Source organism: Paroedura picta, chromosome 5 (genome assembly GCF_049243985.1).
Source record: "Paroedura picta isolate Pp20150507F chromosome 5, Ppicta_v3.0, whole genome shotgun sequence".
Taxonomy (NCBI): Eukaryota; Metazoa; Chordata; class Lepidosauria; order Squamata; family Gekkonidae; genus Paroedura; species Paroedura picta.
The window spans coordinates 38,702,609-38,726,883 of record NC_135373.1 but is presented as its reverse complement, the minus strand read 5'-3'; the positions used below and the strand labels follow the sequence as shown (position 1 = coordinate 38,726,883).

The 24,275-nt window shown below is 42.5% G+C and overlaps 1 protein-coding gene across 2 annotated transcripts; it reads right to left on the bottom strand.

The window, feature by feature from the left end:
* Positions 1-402: 402 nt before the first annotated feature.
* RNF19B (ring finger protein 19B) lies at positions 403-24,013 on the bottom strand. 2 transcript variants are annotated; one of them, XM_077337359.1, is made up of 9 exons: positions 22,886-24,013; positions 15,507-15,712; positions 10,622-10,763; positions 10,107-10,269; positions 9,603-9,717; positions 7,346-7,486; positions 6,685-6,892; positions 3,186-3,317; positions 403-1,179 (listed from the first exon to the last, which is right to left on the bottom strand). In XM_077337359.1, exons 1-9 carry the CDS (start codon positions 23,701-23,703, stop codon positions 723-725), a joined length of 2,382 nt encoding a protein of 793 aa, XP_077193474.1. In that variant the 5' UTR covers positions 23,704-24,013; the 3' UTR covers positions 403-722. The 2 variants fall into 2 exon arrangements, with proteins under 2 accessions (XP_077193474.1, XP_077193475.1); XM_077337360.1 differs by having other exon boundaries at positions 10,622-10,766; positions 22,886-23,994.
* Positions 24,014-24,275: the final 262 nt, after the last annotated feature.

Genomic DNA, 24,275 nt, shown 5'->3' with positions numbered 1-24,275 from the left:
ATGCATGTGTAAGAAAGTCTGAGGACATTTCCAATTTTTCCACTGGGGGAACAAAACAGACATTTACACTTTTAAATTCCATAAATATGGAGTGTGTACAATTTTACATGCTAAGGTATCAATGATGTATTTCATGTTGTTAAACTGGAAAAGAAGTTTAGGTTTGATAGGAAAGTATTGCATGTATTCAATTTTCTTCAAAATTTGCCCTACCCAAAATGGGGAAAGCTAGCATTCCCCCTACGCCTTCAACATTTTGAAAATGTTATGGTCACAGGCAAACTTCAGAGCATTGATAATATGCAGTTTCATTTCCGCCCTTTCTTTCCCAAGCTCCCAGAATGAAAAGCTAACACAGAAAAAGCACAAGAGCCTTAAAAAAAAAAAAGGGACAGGATCAGCTTTGAGTGGTAATAGGAATCTTTATTAAAGGCGTTCTTCAGGCGTATGTTTAGTTGACATACGATGTACACGCACACATTTATGTACACTCTTGCACAACTCACAGAGCATCACCAAGCGCTTGAACCAATAAATTAAAAAAAGTGGGTGTTTGTTTTTTAAATTGTAAGAAAATGCCACTTCCCCAGCGCCACGTCAGGGCAGCAGTCTGGGGAATTTTAAACAAAAGCCAACAAAGGACACAACCACCCCCATTCCCATGTGGCCCTCAGCGTGGTAGAGGCAGGGACCATCAGTGTGCTTCTTGAGAGGGGGAGGCCTCACACTCGTGCCTCAATGCACTCCAGCGCTGAGATTATCTCCTCTGGCCTGTGCACTTCGGCTTGGGCACATTGGCCAATGCGGGCACTTGGGCTCTCAGCACCTCTGGCGTTGGGGGGATGCAGGCAGGCAGCAGTCTGGGGACAAGGGGAATCACATTCATCCGAGGTAATGTCGGGAACATCATCTGACTGACTGTCGGAGCTCTCCAAGTCACTGCGGATGCTTTCAGGCTGTGCTAGAGTGATGTCCCAGGTTTTGCTGGCAGCGCAGTCCTTTTGCTCACAGCTTTGATTGCTGCACAGCTGTGCCTGCTCCTCCTCAGCTTCTTCCTCCTCATTTTCTGCCATCTGGGTGTGAACGTGCAGAGAGTCCTCTGTACTGCTCCCACTAACCAGCTGATAATGGCTTGGCTTGGTTTCTATGTCCACCTGGATTTCCATATTGTTGCACTCTCTGTGGGGAAAGGGCACAGTGTTAAGGCAAGGTTACATTTGTTTCCAGAGCTATTTTTCATTCAAATTAGCATCCCCGTTCCAGGAGTTCTGACAAGCTAACAATACAGCTATCCGAATAATAAAGCCAACTGTAAAAGAATATGATGTATTCTGTGCACTTTCCCATTGAGTGCAAGGCAGAGTCAAGCAGGCAAAAGACAGCACATTGTATTCTTTCCTGTACTGCACATTTTAACTCTACCCTTCTAAAAGCCTCCCTCCATATGGAAAGCTACTGTGCCAGGGAGAAGCCAAGGTGAAATCCTTCTCCCCAATGCGCTAGCTTTCCATACAGAGGGAGTATTTTTGTTAACACAAAGGGAACACAACAACCTGCATATGAAATTTAGGAAGAATAACATCTTGTGCTGTTTTGGACATCTAATTTGACAGACTTCCTCCAAAGAGCGAGGTAGGGGTACAATTTTGTAATCATAATAAAAATGACAAATTTATCCCAACTTTATTTGTAAATACAATTATAACCCAACTGCCCAACAAAAGACTTCTCAGTGAATTTCGAATTTACTAAAAAATTAGCTCTCACTTCTTCAGCCTTCTTAAGAAGGAGCCTGTAGGGCCCCAGAATGCAATAAACATTTAAAGGAAAGTTTGATTAAAGATTGTGCAAGCACCATCCTGCTTTATCTCCAAACGTTAAGCCCACACACAGACACACAAGTCAGTCTTTCAACACTACTACTTTAGCATGTCTTCAAACTGAGGGAAGAGAATCCCATAGTTACAGACCAGCTATCAAGAACATCTCTCTGTATGACTTTGCACAAGTGAACTTGAAGTGATTGCAGAACAGACACAGGGGCACAGCTGTTCTCAGGCACACTGGGCCCAAATCAACATCCTCAGTGGTGCCTGAAAGTCTATTGATAGTGCTGTTCTGCTGTCCCATACTCTCAGCCACCCTTTTCCTATCCTGCCCAGCCTAAGACACAGCATCTTAGCCTTGCAGCAGATTCAATTTTAGACTACAAAGAAACGAACAATAGAAGGCTGCATCCTCCTCATTGGACTACTGTTTTTGATCACTGTTCTACCCCAAATACTTCTGAGGAACTTGTCACACAAAGGAGCAATGACAAGTCATATGAAAAAGTGGGGGTAGGATGGGGGCCAGGAATATTCATAAGCCCTTTCTCATCTGCTATTCCCAAGAGGCCTTGAAATGCAGATGCACAAAGAAAGCTGATCTCCATAACCAAATTCTACACGAAATAAAGAAATAATGAGATTTATTCCTGCAAGTGTTCTCTGTCACCCTCTATAGCAGGGGTGGCCAAACTGTGGTTCTCCATATGTCCATGGTCTACAATGACCATGATCTTCTGCCAGCATAGTTTTATGTCACTCCCACAGCTAGTGGGTCCTGAAAGCGTTCTACAAATGATTATGCTATCCCGGAATAACAAGAGCAGGAAACAGATGAACTACAGACTCACATTCACATTTTCTTTGTAAAGAAAGAACGTGAACTTAGTTTAGTGTCTAACAACAGCAATTCACTACATGTAGGTTTGTTGACAATTTCCAATTTTAGTTTAAACCTTCATTTACAGTATGCTTTTAATTAGTGCTGCTATATTTACATGTTGTACACTGCCCTGAAGCAGTTAGCTGGGAGGGTGGTACAGAAATCACATGATGATGAAGAAGTCAGCTGTTACAAGAGTCAAATTAGCAGGGTCTCAAAAGCTCACATAAAATATCCACACTCAGAGCCACCCAATCCGCCAAGCTATGCTAGAGTATTCAGTATAAGCCATATTTGCTTTCCCTCCAGCTCCAATGAAAACAAAAAATGGGAAGGCTTTCTCCCAACGGCGGTTCATTAAGGAAAGGTCATGGGTACTCTGCATTTCTGTGCCAGCCAGGCCAACAAATGAGGAGCTCTCTTCAGAGACCAACTAGGAGTCTGTAGAGTTGACAGAGGTAGATGGTTCAACATACCTGTCCTGGGGATTGTAAGAACTAATGATGGATCCTGCCATGGCACGTGTGCTGGCGTTGTCACTAATGGCTCCCAGGCTGACCGAATCCTTGGGGAAGATCTCTTTCTGCACATCAGCCTGCACTTCCAGCCTGAGCAAAAGAAGAGAAGTAACCCAAGGGGCTCATTAAGATGGTGCGATTCCCCTCCCCAGTTTGTCTTAAACCATGGCAGAAAACATTTTTTGTTTCAACTGTATCACAGAAGCATTTAAGCCATCAAGACAATCAGCCCCTCTAAAGGAGGGGGGCATTTAACAGCCCAGTTGAAGCAACATTTTATACTGGGCTTCATTTCACTGGAACACTCAGCTTGACCAGTCTTTCTCCTGAACAAGGTTGTCATGTTTCCCATAACTTAAATGATCATGTGAACAATGATTCCAATCACTCTACAGTTGGGGAGTGGTTAGCAAATTGGGGGGTGGGGGTGCTTACTCAACTGCCTGACTGAGGCTGGCTCAAAGGAACAGAGTGTGCTATATAAACTTAAGATTCAGATTCTCACAAGCACTGTACAGAAATAGAATTAGAGAGTAAGTCAACCAAGGACTCACCATGAAGATTTCTTCTCATTGGTGGGGAGAAGAATTACACCACCCACTTGTTCTAAAGTCAGGGCTATGCAATCTCTTGCATTCTTTAGCAGTTTAAGTTGGAGGCAGTTCCCCGATTCATGGTTTGTAACAGCAGACAAGAGGGGAAAAATCTGACATAAAATTTGCCCAGGTCACTCCCCCACCCACATACACAATTCTTCCAGGAGACCATTAAAATATGCAGAGGTAGCTATGCTTCTGATAGAATTTCAAGATGAATTTTGAGAATGAGGAAGATGCATGTTTTAAATCACCTCCCTGTGATAGCTCCTGATACATTCTTTGCCATAGCTGAGGGCCTGAATTAAACTAAAACAACACATGTACAAGGAGGCTACAGTGAGAATGAGGTAAACTCTTAGGGAAACATGCAAGTCCAGATTGTGCTTCTTAGGGATAGTAGGGCCAAAGTCAAAATGGAAGGAAAAATATCTCTTGATTTCTACAGAAGGATGAATATCTATAGATTTCTATAAGAGGATACACAGGGTAAGCCCAAAGAGTTGCTAAGTTTTTGAAGAACATCTTCCAGGTGGATATTGCAAAATGTCTTTTGGTCAAATAATGGCTGCAAAGAAAGACACTTTCAGAGAAAAGATGTCAAGGGGGTAGTGTTTGAGCTGTTCAAAAGTTCTTTGTCTAGAAACTGGAGCACTTTGTGAAGGCTCCATGTAGGGAAATGGTGAGCACTGGGAGGATCAATGACACTCTCTTAAGAAAATACTCAGTGTGAATCTGGAAGAAAAGTTGTAGGTTTATCTTTCCCAAGACTGTTGAGCATACAGTCACTTGCCTTCTCCAGTGTGAGGCTGTTCTGTAAAGTCTAGTGTTAAACCATCTCCAGTCAAGGAGAAGTCAATCAATTTCCATCACCACCACCTGGTGAATGCTCTCCATGTTGCCTCATCTGTATGCCTAACAGCGAGCTCCCCTCTGACCCCCACAGATAAAATAATCAGTTCCCCAGGATCCTCCTAGTGGTATGCATTTTCTGAAAACCAGGAGGAACCATTCAGGTTTACATAAAAAGAGATCTGAGGATAAAAGTCACACACACAGCTCCCCAAGTAACAGAGATGTATGAACATGCAATTATGCTGGGAAAAGAAATAACTCCTGGTGGCATGTGGCGTTGCCTAAGCAACTTAAAATGTTGTCCAACAGGGAATAACAAAAAGAAGAGAGTATGGGGATGGGGAACAGGTCAGCTGGCAAGAAAAAAGGAGAGAAAAGCAGTGTTTGTAGAGGAAACCAAAAGGGAGGAATAATGTAGGAGACACAAAGTACAGGGAGGGGGATGTCCAAGTAAGTGGGAGACAAGTAAACATTGGGACTTTTCCACATTCTCACAAGTTTGGAGCCCAAAAATGGTGTAGACACAATAGTGTACAGAGAAGAGGGTATAGAGGAGAATGATGAGGATTGTTCTGGGGCCTTGGAACCAAGCCCTATGAGGAAAGACTGAGAGACTATGAGACATTTAGCCTGGAGAAGAGGAAGTTGAAAGGGGACATGATTGTTATTTGAAAGGTTGTTACTTGGAGGAGGGCAGGGGAAGGTGACAGCAGAGGATAGGACCCATAGTAATGGGTTAAAACTATATGAAAAATGATATTGGCTAGATATCAGGAAGAGGTTTCACAGTGGTTCAGTGGTGGAATCAGCAGCCTAAAGCGGTGGTGAGCTGTCCCTCACTCGCAGTTTTCAAGCAGCAGCTGGACAGATAGTTATCATGGATGGATGCTTTAGGATGATCCTGTCTTGATCAGGGGATCTGATTAGATGGTCTGTATGGCCCCTTCCAACTCTATGTTTCTAAGTCCTTGCCAGCCCCTGTCTTGTAAAATTTACTGGTTAGCGTACTGTTCGCAAGTACAGTAGAGTGTTTATGCCACTTAGAAGTACCTGAGGATTACTATTCCTTTTAGTCTGTCAGTGAACAGGAACAGCCAGTCCAAATGAGAACATAGTAGGGATTCCTAAGAAACATTCTGTGAGCAGAACAGATTACATAGGGCAGACAAACTGCCATAGTAACTAGATCTGATAGCCAGGGTCTTCTTGTTCAGTAAAAGACTATGAAGAGTCAGCCCTCTGGCTGATCTTGTTCAGGGCTACTGCGACTAAATGACTTATAACCAAGGCATGAAGGAAGTTCCCTGAGGTCAAGGACACCCTTGTTTTCCCCACTCTCTATGGGGAAAACTGGAAAGTTCGCAATGGGTTGGGAAAGACTCATGGGGTCTTACTTGTGCTCAATGTCTGTGCTGAGGCTCGATGTAATTCAATGTGGCTGGGTTGATGGGTTGCATTCTTCAGTGGGAGAGAGATAAGTGTACTTTGGTCTGGAGCCAGGGAAGCTGGACATTTTCTACTCCTGCTATGGCTCTATGGATTTATTTCCTTTCAATTCCCAGGGTGACCCCTCCTACATCTCTTGACTGTAACTATCACTATTTAGCTTGCAGAAAAGCCATGAAGCTGTAAAGGGAGTAGCTGTTCATTCTTAGTTTTTTTAGAATTTAGCCAATTTCTGTCTTTAGCTGGCTAAGGCTAGGGTGTAAGAGAGAAAGGACCCATTAGGATCCAAAGGAAAAAAGAGCAGATGGAGTAGTAAGAGCACAGACTGGGGAGCTGCCTCCAGCTGAAGCCAGAAAACAGAACTCCTGCAACCATACTTGTAGACCAAGTCCGCAAGGACACTCCCGACCAGCACTAAAGAAAACCAAAAGTATCCTGTTTGGTTACCACCTTGAGTATTGCACAAGAGAAGCTAAGGCAGCATTCTACATGAGACAAGAGACCCAAATCCTATGATATTGCATGCATGTACACCTTGGGACTGGAGTTCACTTACTTACCGACTATATTTTCCTTTCCCGCCCAACAGCACTCCACCACTCAAGGTGCCCCCCGAGAGGGCAGCAAAGCTGGCTGTCTCACTGTAGTTGCCCTGCATGACACTGAGGCCATCTGTAGGGCTTCCACTGGTGCTCAGCACACTAGTAAGGCCTTCAATGCTACTCTCCCCAATGCTGGGATTCTTCAGAGCTCTCCAAGCATCAGCCACTAGACCAGGAGAAACAAATAAAGGAAACATGAGACAAAAGGTGACCATGGGCACCTTACTCATCAGCTTGAAGTACACACTCAAAAACTGCTGATTTTGAGTCACTCTTCAAGGAGTATGGGGAGGGAAGGATAGCACCTGCAGGTGCAATTAGAGGTAGGAGGAAGGTCCTTCTTCCTGTTTGGGTTATTTTCTATTGTTTTCAAAGAGTGACTGAAGTATATTTCTACATTTAAGACTTCAGTTTGAGTGGTTTCAAAATAGTAATCTTTCAAAGATTTGAGCAGCAAATAGAAATATTCTCATACAAAACAGAAAGTAGGGCATAGAACCAAGCACAGGTGGGGATTTTCCCATTATGACCTAATGCATTTGCCATCATAGTTACTTAACCCTCCCAAGCTGGACATAATGAACTTGCAGCAAAGCTTGGCCCTGTTTTTTTTCTTTACCTGTAATTGGCCCATCATCTTCATCAAACTCTATTTTAACTCCCTTCCCGTTGGCTGTGCTAACCCCACAGCCGCCGCCACGGCACAATGAAATTGGCACAACTCCATAGACATACGCCAGCATAATTGGGACCCCAATACCTGGAAAAACAGGATGAAAGGATTTTTTGCATTATCAATCCAGTGAAGTAAATGTACTAAAGAAAGCTTCTTCAAAATAAATCACTGCACAGATTGCAGGGTAAAGTTTTTATCCAAGAATTGCAGTATGAACCCTTCAAATAAGACATTCAACCCACAGAGTTCTATTCAGGAAGTTTTCCCCTCAATGTATACCCCATGTTGTATGTAAACCACCCTGAGCCATATGGAAGGGCGGTATAGAAATCAATCAATCAATCAATCAATCAATCAATCAATCAATCAATCAATCAATCAATCAATCAATCAACCAATCAATCAATCAATCAATGCAGAAATTTATCCTATAAGTATACATAAAGGCAGAATGATCATATTCCTGCATTCCGGCCACTGGAAAATGAGACTAGAAATAAAGTGAAGGCACTACTAATTTCCTAGGGTAAGTTGTGTGACTGAACTCAAATAGGTTAGAACTCAGCAACCTGTGTTTAACTCTTTGTTTTCTGTGCAGTCTCACAACTGAAAAACTAGTATGCTCAATGTTCCTGGACATTGTGGAGAATTTATCCAAATATGAAATCAGGATGAGTTTTCACAAAGGCAGAATGATCTATGTGGAAGTAGTGAGTGGTACCAATGGCAACCCAGAAAGTTCAGTAAAGACACTCAAAAATATCCAATTGAGAGTTAGTCTTTCAACATTAGGCTGAGATGAGGAAAAGGTGAGAATTTTATACTGTGGCTAAGGTGAAAACAGCAAACTACTTCCAATAAAACAGTAGTGTCTACCTGAAAGGGCTCTGAAAAACAGGATCATATAACGAGACTGTTTATTTGCCCTAAGGGCAGATACAAAGGCAATGAGAAAAGCCAATTTTGAGTGAGAGGAATCTCTGCTCACAAGTGGTCACAGTGCTCTAGGAAACTAGGCAAGAACTCAAGGAAGAAAGAATGCAGAAGCCTTAACAGCAAGATTCTTCCAGAAATGACTAGTTCAAATTTGAAACATACAGAGCTCATCTATAGCCTCAGCCTTCAGGGAAGGGCAGCCTAGAAATAGAATAAATATAGCAAGATGATCCACTGTATTAAGGCTATGGGGCTATTAAGGCGTAGCTTATTCTGTTGGATGCTATTTTGTGTAACTGCAGAACAAAATTTTTTATCCTACAGTGCATTTTTCTGTGCTCTTTGTTGGAGTCCAATTGGAGGAGATTGGTTTCTTCCCTAATGCATCTCTCATATAGCCAAGAATGATAGGACCCAGAACTGCCCCCTAAAATAGACACAATTGACTGAGGAACGTTCTTCAAAGTGAAGAGATGCCAATAACAGTGGTGGTAGATGTGAAGTCAGAGTTAAAACTGGATCTGAGGATGTAATAATAGGTGTATGAACAAAGATGAGAATGCCATAATAGGAACTGACACAGGAGCCAAGGATTATAGAGACTGCAACTGGAGCACAAATTGATTTTAGGATCTCAGCAAAGTCCGGACATGGCCACCTACTGAAGCAGCAGAGAGGGCTGAGTCCAAGGCTTGTTTCCAGATGAAGACACACAGCTTAAACTAATAGCTCATAGAAACCCATTTGTGTTATTTCCCCTAAGCAAATATGGCAGCAATTATGTCCTTCTAATAATATAGAAACTTTACCCTAACCAAATACATTTAAAAAAAATAAAAAGTAACCCAGTGCATTGAATGGAAACAGAGTGACGTAAGCAAGAAGCCTAGCCTTAATAGAAACTAATCCCATAGAAAAATAAATGCACTGTAACAATAATGTTACCTGACCATACAGAAAGCTAATTATTACAAAGGAGACCATGTAAACTTGGTGAAACCAGACCCTTAAAAAAAGTCCCCAGTGATTCTACTTCTGTAGTGGTCAGTTGAGATCTGAGCAGGGAAATGTTAGCTGCATCCAACAGATGCTTGCTTTAGGCACACAGTTGAACAGTGGGATAATACAGAAACCACGAAGAACTATTTCATGTTAAATATCAGCATAATGCAATCCCAATTCATTTAAACATCACAGGATTTTGGGAGAGGGGCTGCAGCATTCTAACCACTGTCAGACTGAAGTGGTAACCAAATCAGCTTACCTACACTGACAGCAGCAATGACAGGAGATGCAATGACAGACAAAGTTACACCCCCTGTGATAGCCAGATTCCTCTTGTGCTGGGAGGTTTTCTTTCCTTCATACCTGCTGTGGATCTAACAGAAGAAACACATGTCAATTTAATATAAAAAGAAATGCAGTTCTGAACAACTTACAGCATATGACGTCTACAGAAAGGGGACAGAGGACTGAAGTGCTAATACAAAGAAGAGCCTTCTTAACTGCTCAAGTTGGTAGAAATCAGAGGCAATTAGCTAAGGATGGATTTCCATAGTGAAGGGTGCAAGTCCAAATAAAGGTGCTTCTCTGCCAGCAAATGTTATGCTTGCAAAACTATAAGAAACATCTGTTAAATAGAAAGATTATCACTCTCTGCCGATCAGCCGATGTAAAAATCACCCCCACTGGGGTGATTTATAGGTCCCCCCAAAAAAGATATTTCAGAATTGTAACCTATCACAAAACTTGTACCTCTTATGCTTACCTTTCTCCCAACATAAACAGGGATGCCAATGACCATGGCTGGAATGGCAATGCCAGCAATAAGTGAAATACCCACTGGGGCACCAATCAACGTCCCCAGCTGCCAAAGAATCTTCTTTTTACGACTCCACGGCTTCTTGCCCCAGAACGTACAGCCAGAAGGACTACAAGAGAATTTATATTAAAGCCCTTAGAAGGATGGAACATTCAGAATGGTGGGAAGAGAGATTTTTGTGCACTTACAAAAAGTCTGTTAAAACCCCTCCCCCCACCCCAGCACCTAAAGGATTAACTGAACTAACTACTGAGAGACATTCCACATTCCAATTCTGTTCACTTCTCAAGAAATCTCCAAGCAGAAGGTGAAAAACTCTGTATTCTTGCTATCATATTACACCCACATCACAAAGGTTAAATGTACTTGGAGTGGGGTGGGTCTGAGGCCATAAGCCAGCAGGAACACACATAATCCTAGTGAGACAGGGCAAACTGACAGCATTTTGCTCTCCTACTTACCTGAGGTAATGCAAATCTGAAATCTCCTTCATGCACAGCCAACAGAACTCACAGCCACACACTGCACAAGTCATGTGATTACAGCTGCCATCGTTCATCTTGATGATGTAAGCACTGCAACGAGGACATGGCTTGATATCATCTGCTGTGGGGGGGGGGGGGAGAGGAGGAAGCAAAACAGGTCAAACCCTCATTTGTTTCAATACAGTTTACTGTGTCTTAAAATCAGAGCTTCAACCACTAACACAGAATACCCCAAGTCTTACAATAGTGCACATCCAACTATTTCCACACTTTTAAAAGAGTACAGATAAGACTGCACTTCTGAACTTTACCAAAAAAGACTATCTAAAAATTAGCACATCCAAAAAGGAACACAGTCTGAGTAGATAATTTCTCAATCTCATTTTTACTTGAAGTTTTTATCTTCTTACATGTTGCCAAAAGTCATATACATTATAGTTCATAGGATGGATGATAATCAAGTGGTCAAAAAACAGTCCAGGTAAAGCAAAACAGTATAGGTAAAGGAAAATAATCCAGGTGAAGAAAAACAAGATGAACAGACCGGCTGTGCCATTTCAGACATCAAGATTGTCTGATTACCAACTAGAGTCTGTATTCAAATCAAAAGTCAACTTTAGATCTCAATACAGACCTTAATTGATAGTCAGAGGATGTTGCAAAATTCAGGAAAAGCTCTTGACTTTATTTGCACTATGACACCATTTTCTTTGTCTATTACCGTGTGCCCTTTTTTTGTACACAGATCTAAAAATGAAGCTTGGCTTGGATTTCCCAAGTTTGTGCTGTGCCTTGAGGTATATAAGCTTTGAAGTTCACTTGAAACAATGACCGGTTATTTTTAAGAGGTGTTTTCAGCTTCACTCTTTGAAGGAGATGGTTGTGTGAACACAATAAATTTAAATACACAAGATGATATATTAATGTCTGCTTGAAAGGGAATTTTCAGGTAGCTATACCGGTTTATGACCATGATTACTAATACACTTGGTGCCTCATTCATAAATCATATTTCTTGTTTACTAAGACTGATTTGATATCCCTCTCAAAAATGATTTTACTACCAGCAACAATAGAAAAATTAAGTTCTGCTAGGTGACTGAGTAAATAATCTTTACAGCACAGCAGTTGTACCAACATGGAAGGTGCAGGATACAATGATTTTTCTTCATAAGAATTTCAACACTCTTTTCAAACAGGGCTTGAAAAATTATGGGCTTTAAACCTAGAAAAATGACATGTTAATTACCTGCAATTTTTACAAACATCCCAGATACTATATTTGCAACCTGAATAGAGACAAGTTCTAAAAAATACCAATGAAGTATCATAAATACTCGGTTAGTAATTGCTAGACCATATTAGTTCAAATACAGACAAGCAACTAAACCAAATAGGCAACAACTTTTTCAAATGAGTATATGTAATCTATAGGGCCTCCAGATAAACTGCCCCCCTTCTAAATGTGGGGGGGGGGGGCTGAAACGAGCAAATAATGTAAAAACAATCAAAATCTGTTTATAGTAACTTGAAAAAAGCTGCCAGCAACTTTTATACTTAGCCGGCTAGACAAGTTATTACTGTTAAACTACTCGTCAGGAAAGAGCCAGTGTTGCACATGGTTACAAAAGTGTGGCTGGAGACATTTGACTATGCCAAGACATTAAGCCTCAGGCCCATACTACAACCCTAGCAAATGTTCTATGAATAGGTGGATCTTCTCCCAAGCAGTTATTGCATTTGCACCTGGATTGCAGCACATATTTGTGCCTTGCATTCTTATTATGTTTTGGAGTTTACGTGATAATGGGGTGACCCCATTCTCAATGTATTTAACAGGTAGCAATAAAGCAGCATGAATTTGACAGGTTTGCTGAGTGGATTAGAAAATCAAAGGCTATTCCCATTTCTGGCTGGTATCTCAACCAACAAAACATAGTTACATCAGTATACTGACAAAGCCTGAAACATAGTTGCAGAATAACAAATCCGCCCATGCAATAACTGCACCTATCCAGGATTTGATCCAGAATGAGGGGGCAACTTGAGATGTATCAGCAAAGCTAGCTGGATAAGACAAGGAGGACAAGCTTCTCTGTTATGTCCAGCTGAGCTCATGGCGCATGAAGTGCTATATGGCAGACAAGTAGGATAGATTAGGGATTGTTAGTTACTGGTTGTAAAGAATTTTTTTTTCCTTTGGAGGTTTGAAATGAGAAAAAACTTTTATTCTAAGTTTTAAATCCCACCCCCCTTTGGGCAGATAATAGGCAGGAAAGAAGAAGTCAATCAATGACTTTTCAGGTTCACTTCAGCTACTTCTTAAGAAAAGCCATTAGGTATAGCTAGAGATAATTGGAAGGTCCAGTTGTCATCCTCACTCTCAAGCAAGGAACAGAAATTTAGAGGACTTTAGACTAGAAAGGCTCTAGAGAGGAAATTTCTAGAGACTTCAGGAAAAGCTACTCTGACTTGGCCTCACCTGATCTGTGGGTGGAGAAACAGATATGGTAAAAACTCTTTGGAGCAAGGAGGAAATCTCTTTTGTACTGAGTTCATCAGTGCAGATAGAACTCATAACTGAGGTCTGGAGAAGGCAGTTATGGATGATGCATTCATCTGGACAGCTGAAGAAAGCCTCAAGGTAATGTAAACTCAGATTTACAACTTCCTAAGGCAAGGATCATGTCCCGTATTTTAACATCTAATAGGACATGTACAAAGAGAGGGACAGAGAAATTGCATTTTACCCAATTCTTTTGAATCCCTTGCTCAAAGTGGTGCTGTGTTGAAAGCATGCTTGTGAACATTTTATTTTTAATAAATACTTCATAACTTTTGATGCTGGTAGGGATTCTCTGTACAAGATAGACCTCCATCGTCTTGAACACACTATTTGTAAAAGAGCACCAAAGGGAAAACCAGCAGTTGGCAAGCATACTCTAGGAATGCAGAAGTGTGTTATGAACAGGCTCCAGGCAGCAGGAGAAACAGAAGCAACTCATATTTGGAAAGACAAGTCCTGACCCTCCCAGCAGGCAATTCCTTAACTAAGGTCAGGTAATGGCAATGAACTGAGAGAGACAGAAACAGATAGGCAGGTCTTGAAGTGCGAAAACCTTGGAGTGAGTAGGATGGAAAAGGGGCTGCAGGTTGGAACAGGCCCATTCTGTCACACTGGCCATTCAGCTGCCTAACAGATCTTCCATCTATGCTCATGAAGTAGCCTCAAACATGCCATTATGTACTCCTAGGTACATTGATATCGAGGCCATCTTAACCAGCAACTATAATGTTAAACCAGAAATAATGGCCTCCCCACACATACACACTTTGCCACACTCTGAACTTGACATGTAAGGTGATCTGAAAGTGGATCACTATCCCTATCATGGGCAGATTGCTACCTGGTATGGTTTAGACAAGCAGCAGCTTTTAATCTCTGCAGGGATGGGGTTCACAATCAATTTAGTTCCCACACAGAACAACTGATTTGGATGTTTTCAGAGCACTCTGGAGAGTTTTCATTAGACATGACTGACAGTTGTGTCAATGCTCTAGAATATGGAGAAAGTCAAGGCAGTGGGCATAATTTACAGATACTCTCTCTCACTGAACAGAGGCTGAACAAGCTGCCCAGTATAGTGGGGAACTAGGTACAATGAAGCAGTTTGGAGTAATTAGAATGCAAATGAAGGAAAGGGAAGGTTGAATCTATATCTGTGTTTTCTGTGATTTTTTCTGTTTCCTTGGGCTATCAGTTGTTGCAAGTCTGAAGGCATCAGCACGGTTCTTGGCCAGCTACCTGTCACGTTCAACCCTTTATACAACAACAGCAACACTTTATTTACAGTAATTTCTTAATGGGAATGATTCCTGTCTCTATTTATATTATTTACATTATGGTCCATCTTTCTCACTGAGACTCAAGACAGATTAACTACTGTAAGTCAAAAACAATAAAGAGAATTTGACTTCCCTATACACTATGAGCAACAGAACGACACAAATTATGTTTGTAGCTTCTAGTAGCTTTGATTAGTGTACCAACTGCATTCTCATTTGGAAAAGAAGGATCTTGCACCTTTTATTCAAATTTTAGTAATCTGTAGCATAGAGCTTACTGCAGTGTATTGGAAGGGTCACCTTCTCCCATACAAAGCAGACTTCCTGGGGAGATGATGACCAGAGGCCCTTATTTCTCGTTAGCTGACCGATGATGGTGGTACATCAGAAAATACTCCACCACACCACAGCCCAAATAAAAAAAATATGGTACATTGAGTTCTTTAGGCTGCTTCATGTGTGTTCAAGACATGGCAGTGTCCACACCTACCAACCTGGCTACTAAGAAGAAATGGCTGCAAGCTCAGGGATGGCGCTTAAATATAGCATGTGGGAACAAGCATACAGACTTAAATCCTAGCACAATAAATGTTTTTTGTTTACTGTCTGATTTGAGAAATTCATTGACATCTTGTCTGATCAGCTAGCTGAATGGGGGGCAGCCCTGCTTCTAGCAGTAAAAAGATGACAACAGCATCAACAAAAGATGGGTGGGGCGGTTATTTGAGATATAGACGGAAAACTCGCTAGTCCAAGGGTACTGTCAGGAATTATGGTGTTACATCTATCCTCTCAGCTCTGTAATCACTTCAGAACCTGGCAAAGCATGACTTGCTTTCCCCAAACTTTTGGACCATGCATGGCTTCCTCTTCCTTCGTCAAGCACCATAGTTCTTACTGACTCACTGCTTTTTTATTAGTCTTTATACTGTTTATATTTGAACATACTGTAAACTTCCTTGAACATCCCATTGTGGCAGAAAGATGGTATACAATATTTAAAATAAATGTGTACCTGGTCCCGATTCTTGTCCATAACTGAGGCCTGAGGTGTGCTTTGTCCGTACCCGCAGAGACTGTGCCCTTTGTTGACGGGCCATGTCGCATGTTTGGTTTGGGTGCCATATCTGTTTGCAATGATAGCAGAACTCAGTCTGGCAACCTTCTCTCTCACATGTCAGTTTGGGGCAGCTGGCACATCCATAGGCAATAACGGCATAACTGAGGAAAAAGTAAATGGAAGTGAAGTACACCTATGTAGTTCATCCTTTTCTAGACTAGCTGCTCAATTCAGCAGCAACACAGTATGGTCTAGGCACCTCACATGGGGATCTGTAAATGCAAGTAAATTATCTGGTGCAGTACACATCTACAAACAGATCTCAGTAATAATTAATATTTAGCCAAAATAAAGGACTGACTAGCTTGTTAAGAGCTCTGAGCAAAGTCATTATCTAGTTAAGCATCCTGTCTCCATTAATACTGTAGACAGAGTTTGTACTTTGAATACAGCAGCACCACTCAATCACAACTGGTAGATTAATTTTACTAGAGCTGTACTTAGAAAAAAGTACTTGAGGAATCACTCAATCACTGGACACTGGAGGCCTAGTCAAACAAATAGAGGCCATTGAAATTTGCAGTGGAATTAATACAAATTGACTCCCCCACCCGTTTAGAAAATTCTGAAAACCTAGAAGCAAGGAGCTATTTGACCCAATAAATAAAGTCTTATTTTGGAATATATAAACCTAGGCATGCATCTTTGTGGGTCTAGGTAAGCCTAGAGATGACCTGTGACCTGGAAGAGAAAAAATAGCAATATTCCTGAACTTCTTAGATATACTTCTTAGATATACATGGCACTACCAAAAAAATTCTTATTTTCAATCTATAGCTTGTTTTTCAAGAGAGGCCATTGAAGATGTTTACAGCATTATGAAACAAGGTACTAACATAGAACCAGAGTTGGAAGGGACCATATGGGCCATCTTGTCCAACCCCCCACTCAATGCAGGATCAGCCTAAAACATTCAGGATAAGTATTTGTCTAGCTGCTGCTTGAAGACTGCCCTGTGAGGGGGAGCACACCACCTCCTTCCAGACAAAATATTATTCCCAAACATCTGGGCCATTCGCCATATCTCATGAGCAAAAACTATGGCTGAATTACATGTCCTTGGCTGTGCTACTTACTGCTTTACAGTCTTTTCCAAAAACTGCTTACCTATATTGAGTCTTCCATAGCAGCACACCATCAAAACTAAGCAAGTAAGTATTGTACAGTCCCAAACAGTTTGCTGGTTCTTCTAAGCATATATTACTGTTGCCTCTGTATTAGGTTCCCCTAACCAGTTAAAGTTCATATTTGCAAAAACAAAACAAAAAACCTTGTCTTTTTTTTAACATGGCAGGGTAGAAAAGTTGAAAGCATAGCTACTTTGAGAAGCAAAGCAGATCTCTTTAATAAGCATCCCAGGCTAGACCAGCTGGCTTCTGGACATCTTTTCCCAAGCATATTAAATATATGTTGATTGCAAAGAAATGGGAAAAGACAAAAGACCTGTGTGAACATCTGGAAGAAAATATTTCATCTGGATGCCAAGGCAATGCTTAATAAAATCAAGAACTATTATATATGTATGAGCTCAAACTGGCAACACTGCACAATAGCACAGGGGAGCAACCTTGCAGAACATGGATTGTCTGCATAAATAACAAGTTTCTGTATGTGCAACAGAAGGGGAATATTTAACACATGCACACTTCTACTTTTTAATGGTCATGCAATTAAGACTGCATTCCAGTTTCATATTTAGCAGCAGAACTGACTATGATTCATATCCTGAAGGAGCTGAAGTGATCCATCTTGCCAGAGTTTGACAATTATACTAAGGGCAAAAAGCACCAGGTAGAAATATAAAAATGCAGGTAGAAGTATGCCCAGCCCCAACAGAGAAGCAAGGTGTCAACTAGAGATATCAACTGGAACCACCTCTCAGCAAAGGGAAAATTCCAAATTCCTGTCAGGGAACTGCAATTAAAGACCAGCCATCAATTGACAATACTTCTCAGTCAACAGAGAAACCTAGAAGTTTTGCAACCCAGAGCATGTCTACTTTCTTATAAATACTACAACTATCCTCTTATGATTATTCTAACAGATGCCCTATGAACAACTCAGAAAACAGCATGCCCAGAAAATATCAAAATATCAGAGCATGTAATTTACTAGTAATTCATTAGCATTTTATCTAATTTGCTTATCTATAACTTATTCTCTTTACTGGTTTCTGAGCACCTTCCCTTGCCAGAAAGAACAGAGCATATTTCTGATGGTAAAACCTGCTATGTGCCAGCAACTGCTTTCTACACTGCTTTTTTGTAAACCTGATAATCTCTTAACAGGTGGGAGAGAAGACTGTGTCTGCCCAGCATATAGATAATACCAGCTCTTATAATCAGAGCTGCTGCTAGGGAACAGAACTCTTTCTGGCCAACTGATCCAATCATTATCTGGAAGACAACTGTTGCTGCATTACAAGTATTATGTGTCACAACCAGATTTAAAAGGACAGCTGACAACAGCAAGCTCACTGACATGGTATTAATGCCATCCCTTTTAGCCTTTAAGAAACAGAAACCCAGCAATAAATTCTCAAATTTAATCTGTTTTAATCCTCATGAATTCTCCCTCTGAACCCAGACTCCCCACAATACTAAAAGGTTTCAACAGGTTGAGTACATGGACTGAACTACATACATTTCACCTGTTCCCATCCCCCCTACTTTCCATCAGCCATTTCTTGTTAAGTGCTAAATTGTAAGAATGGATGTTGCCTCTTTTTGCAAACTTCAAAAAAAAGCAATCCATGTTGCTGCTTTCCATATCTCAGTTAAAAAGCTGCCTACCATCATTTCATTTCTCCTGACAGAGTAACATGTCCTCGCCTCATGCATGCTCTACTCTAATTTAATTCTGCCAATACAATGAATTGTTTTAATGTTCTGAAATTCCCCCAAACCCGTAGGAAAAAATCAAAGGAACAAATGCTAGATAGCAGCATGAACTACAATAAAACGATAGTTCCATATCTGTATGCAGATCTGACTGTGTACCAGAAAACCAGCATTACCATGGAAACACACACTAGTGTTATGTCTGCAGTTTACTTCCCTATGAAGCATAGCTAAGCTTGCCAATTATGGGTGGGATACGGAAGCTATTGAGATGTTGAATGCCAAGTTGCTTTTGTGGCCATTTCACAGTGAACCTGCACTATGAAATCAACAGGACAAAAGTGTGAAAAGCCTCAAAGCATCTAACTGGAATATCTTCATTCAGAAAGACTACCGATACATCTCTTATCTCCTATGCCAGATGGCACACATTCCTGTCATTGTGTAAAGTGATCCTCTATAAATGTCCAAGATAGTCACCTCAACACCCTTACATTCTCCATCCATCAGTTAATTCTAAAGAATTCTACATACCTTATACCTTATAACTAAATTGGCATCTACTATGTAATACTACAGAAAGACGTGTGCCGATAATTCATTCATATTATTCTGAACTGTTACTACTGCAAAAAGCCTGAAATGGACTAAGAGATGAGAAACTAAATGTTTTCCCACCTCTTGCCTCCTCACTTTCAGTCATTTAAAGTTTCACATCATTCTAAATAGTCTCTGCAGATAAGGGATTGAATTTTTACAAAATAATCCTAAATTCCAACAAGAGCCTGTGAGAAGCATGAACCTCATTCTTGCCGTAAAGCAATAGTTTAAATGAAACAGCAAGTGTTTACTTTTGAGATCTCCATATACAAATTGCTGAGTAGTTCATAGACATAAGGCTAAGTTGTTCTAATTGGTTTTTATTTTATACCCCAGGTGATGCCTTGCACCAGTTTAAAGGAAGAAACAGGTGACAAACCACATTCTAGCTGAATTACAGTTGACTCCTAAACAGTTATGTACTTCAAAGTCCATTGAAGTTAAAGGACAGAAGAATGCAGCTTTCCATAGGGTTCTGGCAGTAAAGCAGAAAAGATCCCCTATCATATTTAGCAGATCTAGAAAGTACATGGTGGGATTGCCTATCTTCAGATTCTGCTCTCTAATCCTCAGGGCCATTACAACACAATTTTTCATACCTTTCAGTTTAATGGACTCTATATGTCAGTATGTTTGACAAAAATCTATTAGGACTCACAACAATCCTAACTTTATAAGCATATGGTCTAGGCAAATGCTGAGGAACCAATGGGTATCTTAAAGAGACCTCTCCAACAGTCTCAGTATTATGTCAGATTTGAGTCCGGTAGAGACTGACAAGAGTTTCAGGGAATGCGCTTTTAAGAGTCAATTTGGAAGAGGCTGATATAAAAAAGAAAACAGAAGTGAAAGTAAAACTCTTTGGTGATCTAGAATCCGATTTTGCTTGTCTGTCAAGGGCTAGACAATTTGTCACTCATCTAGATGATGAATCATAGCAATTCAACATTCTCCCCCCACATCACTACATAAATTCTGGTGGGCCAACAATTGCATGCCAGTTTCCAGTTTTGTAAGAAGTAAGCATGCAGAGTTTTTCCTGAAAAACAGGAAGATCCATTTCCGTTGCACTACTTACCAGAACACTGGTCTGGGAAAGACCCACCATTCATTGCCATTTTAGAAACAAGAACTTCTCAGAGGGAGATAACACCCAGAACAAAACTTAGTACCAAGAACTTTTAAGCATTTCTGGGACAAGTTTTACAGCTAATCTCCCTAGGTTTACCTGCCAAAATCAACCCTTCAAAGTCTGTACCAACTGAATACAGTCATGTATTTCTGGACAGTACTCAAGATAATAACACAACTGATTCTTCCAATCACGCAGCCATGAAGGTCTATGTATTTGTTCTGTACTTCTCAGATAGGGTAGATTCAACCTTTCCTTTAAAGGGAATTATTTTGAATCACTAATGAATAGCTCTCAATAATTGTGTAAGCCACACACCTCACATTCCTTACCCTCTCAGTAAAGATGGGACTGTCTGACACCTATGAGTAAAGGCTGTACAAACGTCCCATACCCTAAATACATATAATAAAGATCTCTCAAGGGTCTTGTCTATACATGTTCCATTCTGAATAATCGCTTCATGCTAGTTTCTCTTTTTTGAGCAATCTAAATCCAACATAAGCACAAATATGTGTAAAAGGCAGTCAGTTTTATTTGCCCTTTACAAACAGGCACAACTGTCAAACTACCTTTCCTTCATTTACACAAAGGAGTGGTAGTTTAAATTTAAACAACTGTCTTCTCTCTAAAAAACAGGGTGCATGCAAGTATGCTACAGGTTTTTCCTGTTAAATTACTGTTCTCACATGCAGCCCAAAAGAGGCCAATCCATACTGCCAAATCCTGGGAAGTGTACCCATCCTGAAATAAAGGTTTCAACTGTAAACCCAGAAGAATTTATTTATTTATTATATTTATATACCGCCCTCCCCGAAGGCTCAGGTGTATGTTTTTAAAGAAATTCTGTACAATTTCAATTACATCTTAAGAGTCTAAAATATTAAATGAAACTTTCATTTTCACTTTTGCCCAAGCTCGTTCCCTTTCAATATTATCACTATGAAGTCCATAAAGCTGTTTCAAAGTGGGTTTTTTAATTTATTTTAAGGAGGTTGTTAAGGGGACAAGGAAAAAATACTTGAGCACATTCACACTGAGAATTAATGCTGGATACAGTCTTACTGTTGTACAGTACCACAACAGTGGTACCTTTAGGACCAATTAAGTTTTATTCAAGGTATATGCTATAATGTGGGGAAGGCACTGGCAAACCACCCCATATTGAGTCTGCCATGAAAACGCTGGAGGGCGCCACCCCAAGGGTCAGACATGACCCGGTGCTTGCACAGGGAATACCTTTACCTTTACCTATGCTATAATGTGCAAATGCACTCCTTCAGATACAGTGAAATAGAATTTCCTCATTCATTACATGTAGAAAGGGGAGTTAACTTCATAGCTAGAAAACACAGCTGCATCAGTCTCCCCATAACTGCTTGCAAAAGAACATGTGAAAACCTTGGGAGCAAAGTAGCAACTTTCATACTCCTGGGGGTGGGAGAGAATGAGGCACAGCACTCCTTTCAAAGCCTCCTCCTCCATATTCCCCTTGTTTAATACACTGCTTTTCTTTCTAAGGAGACAAAGCAATGTTAGCAGTTAAATTTTCAAGTAAAGCAGTAGTGTGGAAAGTCATGACTTTCCCACAAAGACTTTGATTTACTCCCTCCCTATCCCCAATTTTAAAAAGCTCAAGGATGTGGAACTGTCTTTGATGCTATGGGAGTCCTTGTTTTGACTTCAATAACCTTTCTTTGGTCAAGCTGTAAATTCTTAAGGGCAGGGACTGGTCTTACCCTGTAATGTACAGACAAAGCTAGTAGCAGCTAAGGGAAGCTTCATGCTGCTACAGAAAACACAACAGTGCTTCCTACAACACAGCATGCATGTCCAATATACCCACTAAATTTCCCCCCCCCTTTTTAGCCAAAATTGGCTTTCTCAGTAAATGGCAGGCCTAAAAAGCCAATACCAACAGCATCAAAAATATTCCTTGGCAAATGGAAAAAGATGCTGGGACACTCTGTTTGAGCTTTAAAAGTTTAGGTTTAAGCAGCTGGGAACCCTGACTGGGTTATGTGCACTCATGCAAGCATTTGCTCAACTATTTTGTGTAAACCTACCCCAGGAGCGCAGGCAGGTCAACCCAAGTTCCCATTTCAGGAGTGCTTAACTGGAATCACATATAAGCTAATAGTCCCATTTGTAACATGGGTATGATCACAGTGGCCTGCCTCACTTGGCTTTATAGGCATTGCTGATACACAAATACAGGGGGTATGTTTTGAAAACTCAGAAAGAGGTACCAAGGGCCAAATCTTATAAGACAGCTATGCAAAAACATTCTACACTACAAATTAGTGCATGAACAAGCTAGCAGTGTTTGAATCTACAGACATGAACACATCTTTGAAACATGCATTACATCTAAGCAAAGGGAGTATGCATCACTTTCCCTAAAAAAAAAATTTCTAGCAGTTTTGTGTGTCTGCATCTCTGCCTTAATTGGATACATACTTCACTGGAAACCCAAGAGCCCCAGGTTCAACTTTCCTTTCCTTCAACTCCCCATGTATTAACGAGCTTTATTATTAGAAAACACTTATTGAAACAATAACCTCCCTCAAGAACAAGCCTGAGCCATTCGCGTCAAGAAACGCCTCCCAAAGCCACTAAGAGCTGCGGGGGAGGAGGGGGGAGTGAACCAGCGTCCTGCCTCGCGGGGCCGTCGTGAAGCCCACCCGTCGAGCGCCTCTCACCCGCAGTCCGGGGCTGGGCACCACCTGCAGTCCGGGTCGGCGGCCAGGCAGCGGCGGAGCATGAACTCCTCGTACTTGGCGACGAGGTGGGGCGAGTCCCACAGGAGGAGGCGGATGTCGGCCGGGTTGAGGCGCTCGCTGCACTCGGGGCAGCTGATGTTGACGCGCGACTCGGTGATCTCGATACGCAGGTACTGGCGGAGGCACGAGCGGCACGAGCGGTGCGGGCACGAGAGGAGGCGCGGCGCGTTGCCCGCCGGCTGCCGCACCAGGCACAGCGGGCACTCCAGCTCCGAGGGGGAGGACGACGAGGAGGAGGAGGACGGCGACGGCGAGGACGGCAAGCCCTCGCCCTCCTCGCAGCCCTCAGCCCCGGCGCACGCGGCGGCAGCGGCGGCGCTTCCTCCTCCCCCTCCTGCTGCTGCTGCTCCGCCAGGGCCGGTGGGCGGCTGCGGCGGAGGCAGCGCGGGCGAGGGCAGCTCCGGCACCGCCGCCGTGGCCGGGCCGCTCTTCTTCTCCTCCTCCTCCTCCGCGGCGGCTCCGGCGGGCTTGGCCTGAGGCGGCTCCGGCTTGGCCTTCGCCTTGGCACGGCGGCGGCGGACCCCTCCTCCGGAGGCCGACGACGAAGCGGCCGAGGCGGCGGCCGAGAAGACGCTTTGGAAGCTGAGGAGGCGGCGGCGGCCTCGGCTCGCTACTCCTCCTCCACCGCCGCCACCGCCGCCGCTTCTACCCGAGCCGTTCTTGGGGCATTTGAACGGCGGGGCGGCCGCGTGAATGGAGGTCGAGCGCGGCGAGTCCGAGTCCTTCTCCGAGCCCATCGCGGCGGAGCAGCTGCGGCGGCGGTGCCCGCTCCGCCTCTGAGGTAAAATGAGAGGGGGGGAAGTGAGCCACAGGGGGAGAGCGAGCGCGCATGCGTGCCCAACGGCCTGCTCAACCGACCGGCCCACTGGCTGGGTGCGGAGGTAACCCAGAGTCCGCCCAATCGCCCCGCGCGCGGGTACGCAGGCGCAGTTTTGCCGACGCCCTCTCGTTACTCCCTGCCAGTCCTTTCGCAACGCGCATGTTTCTCGGGGAAGAGAGAGACTGGAGGGTGGCGAAAAGGTAGCCGGAGCGAGAACAAGGAGCCTCTATGCAGGGCGTGGAATGGGCACAGCAGACTATGACGTTTCTGAGCGCGTACTATACGTATTCGGTCTAATGTATGCATATGGCGACATGTACCATACGCCTGCGCGGCTGGGCACACCTGCACATCAATAGGTGGTCTCAGAGGTGTAGCTGTGCACACTTGTGAAGGAGAAAACACATCGAGCTAATACCATTTACAGGGCAATCACGAAACTGCGGCACCCTTGCTTTGGCCATGTCATACGATCCAACTCGATGGAGA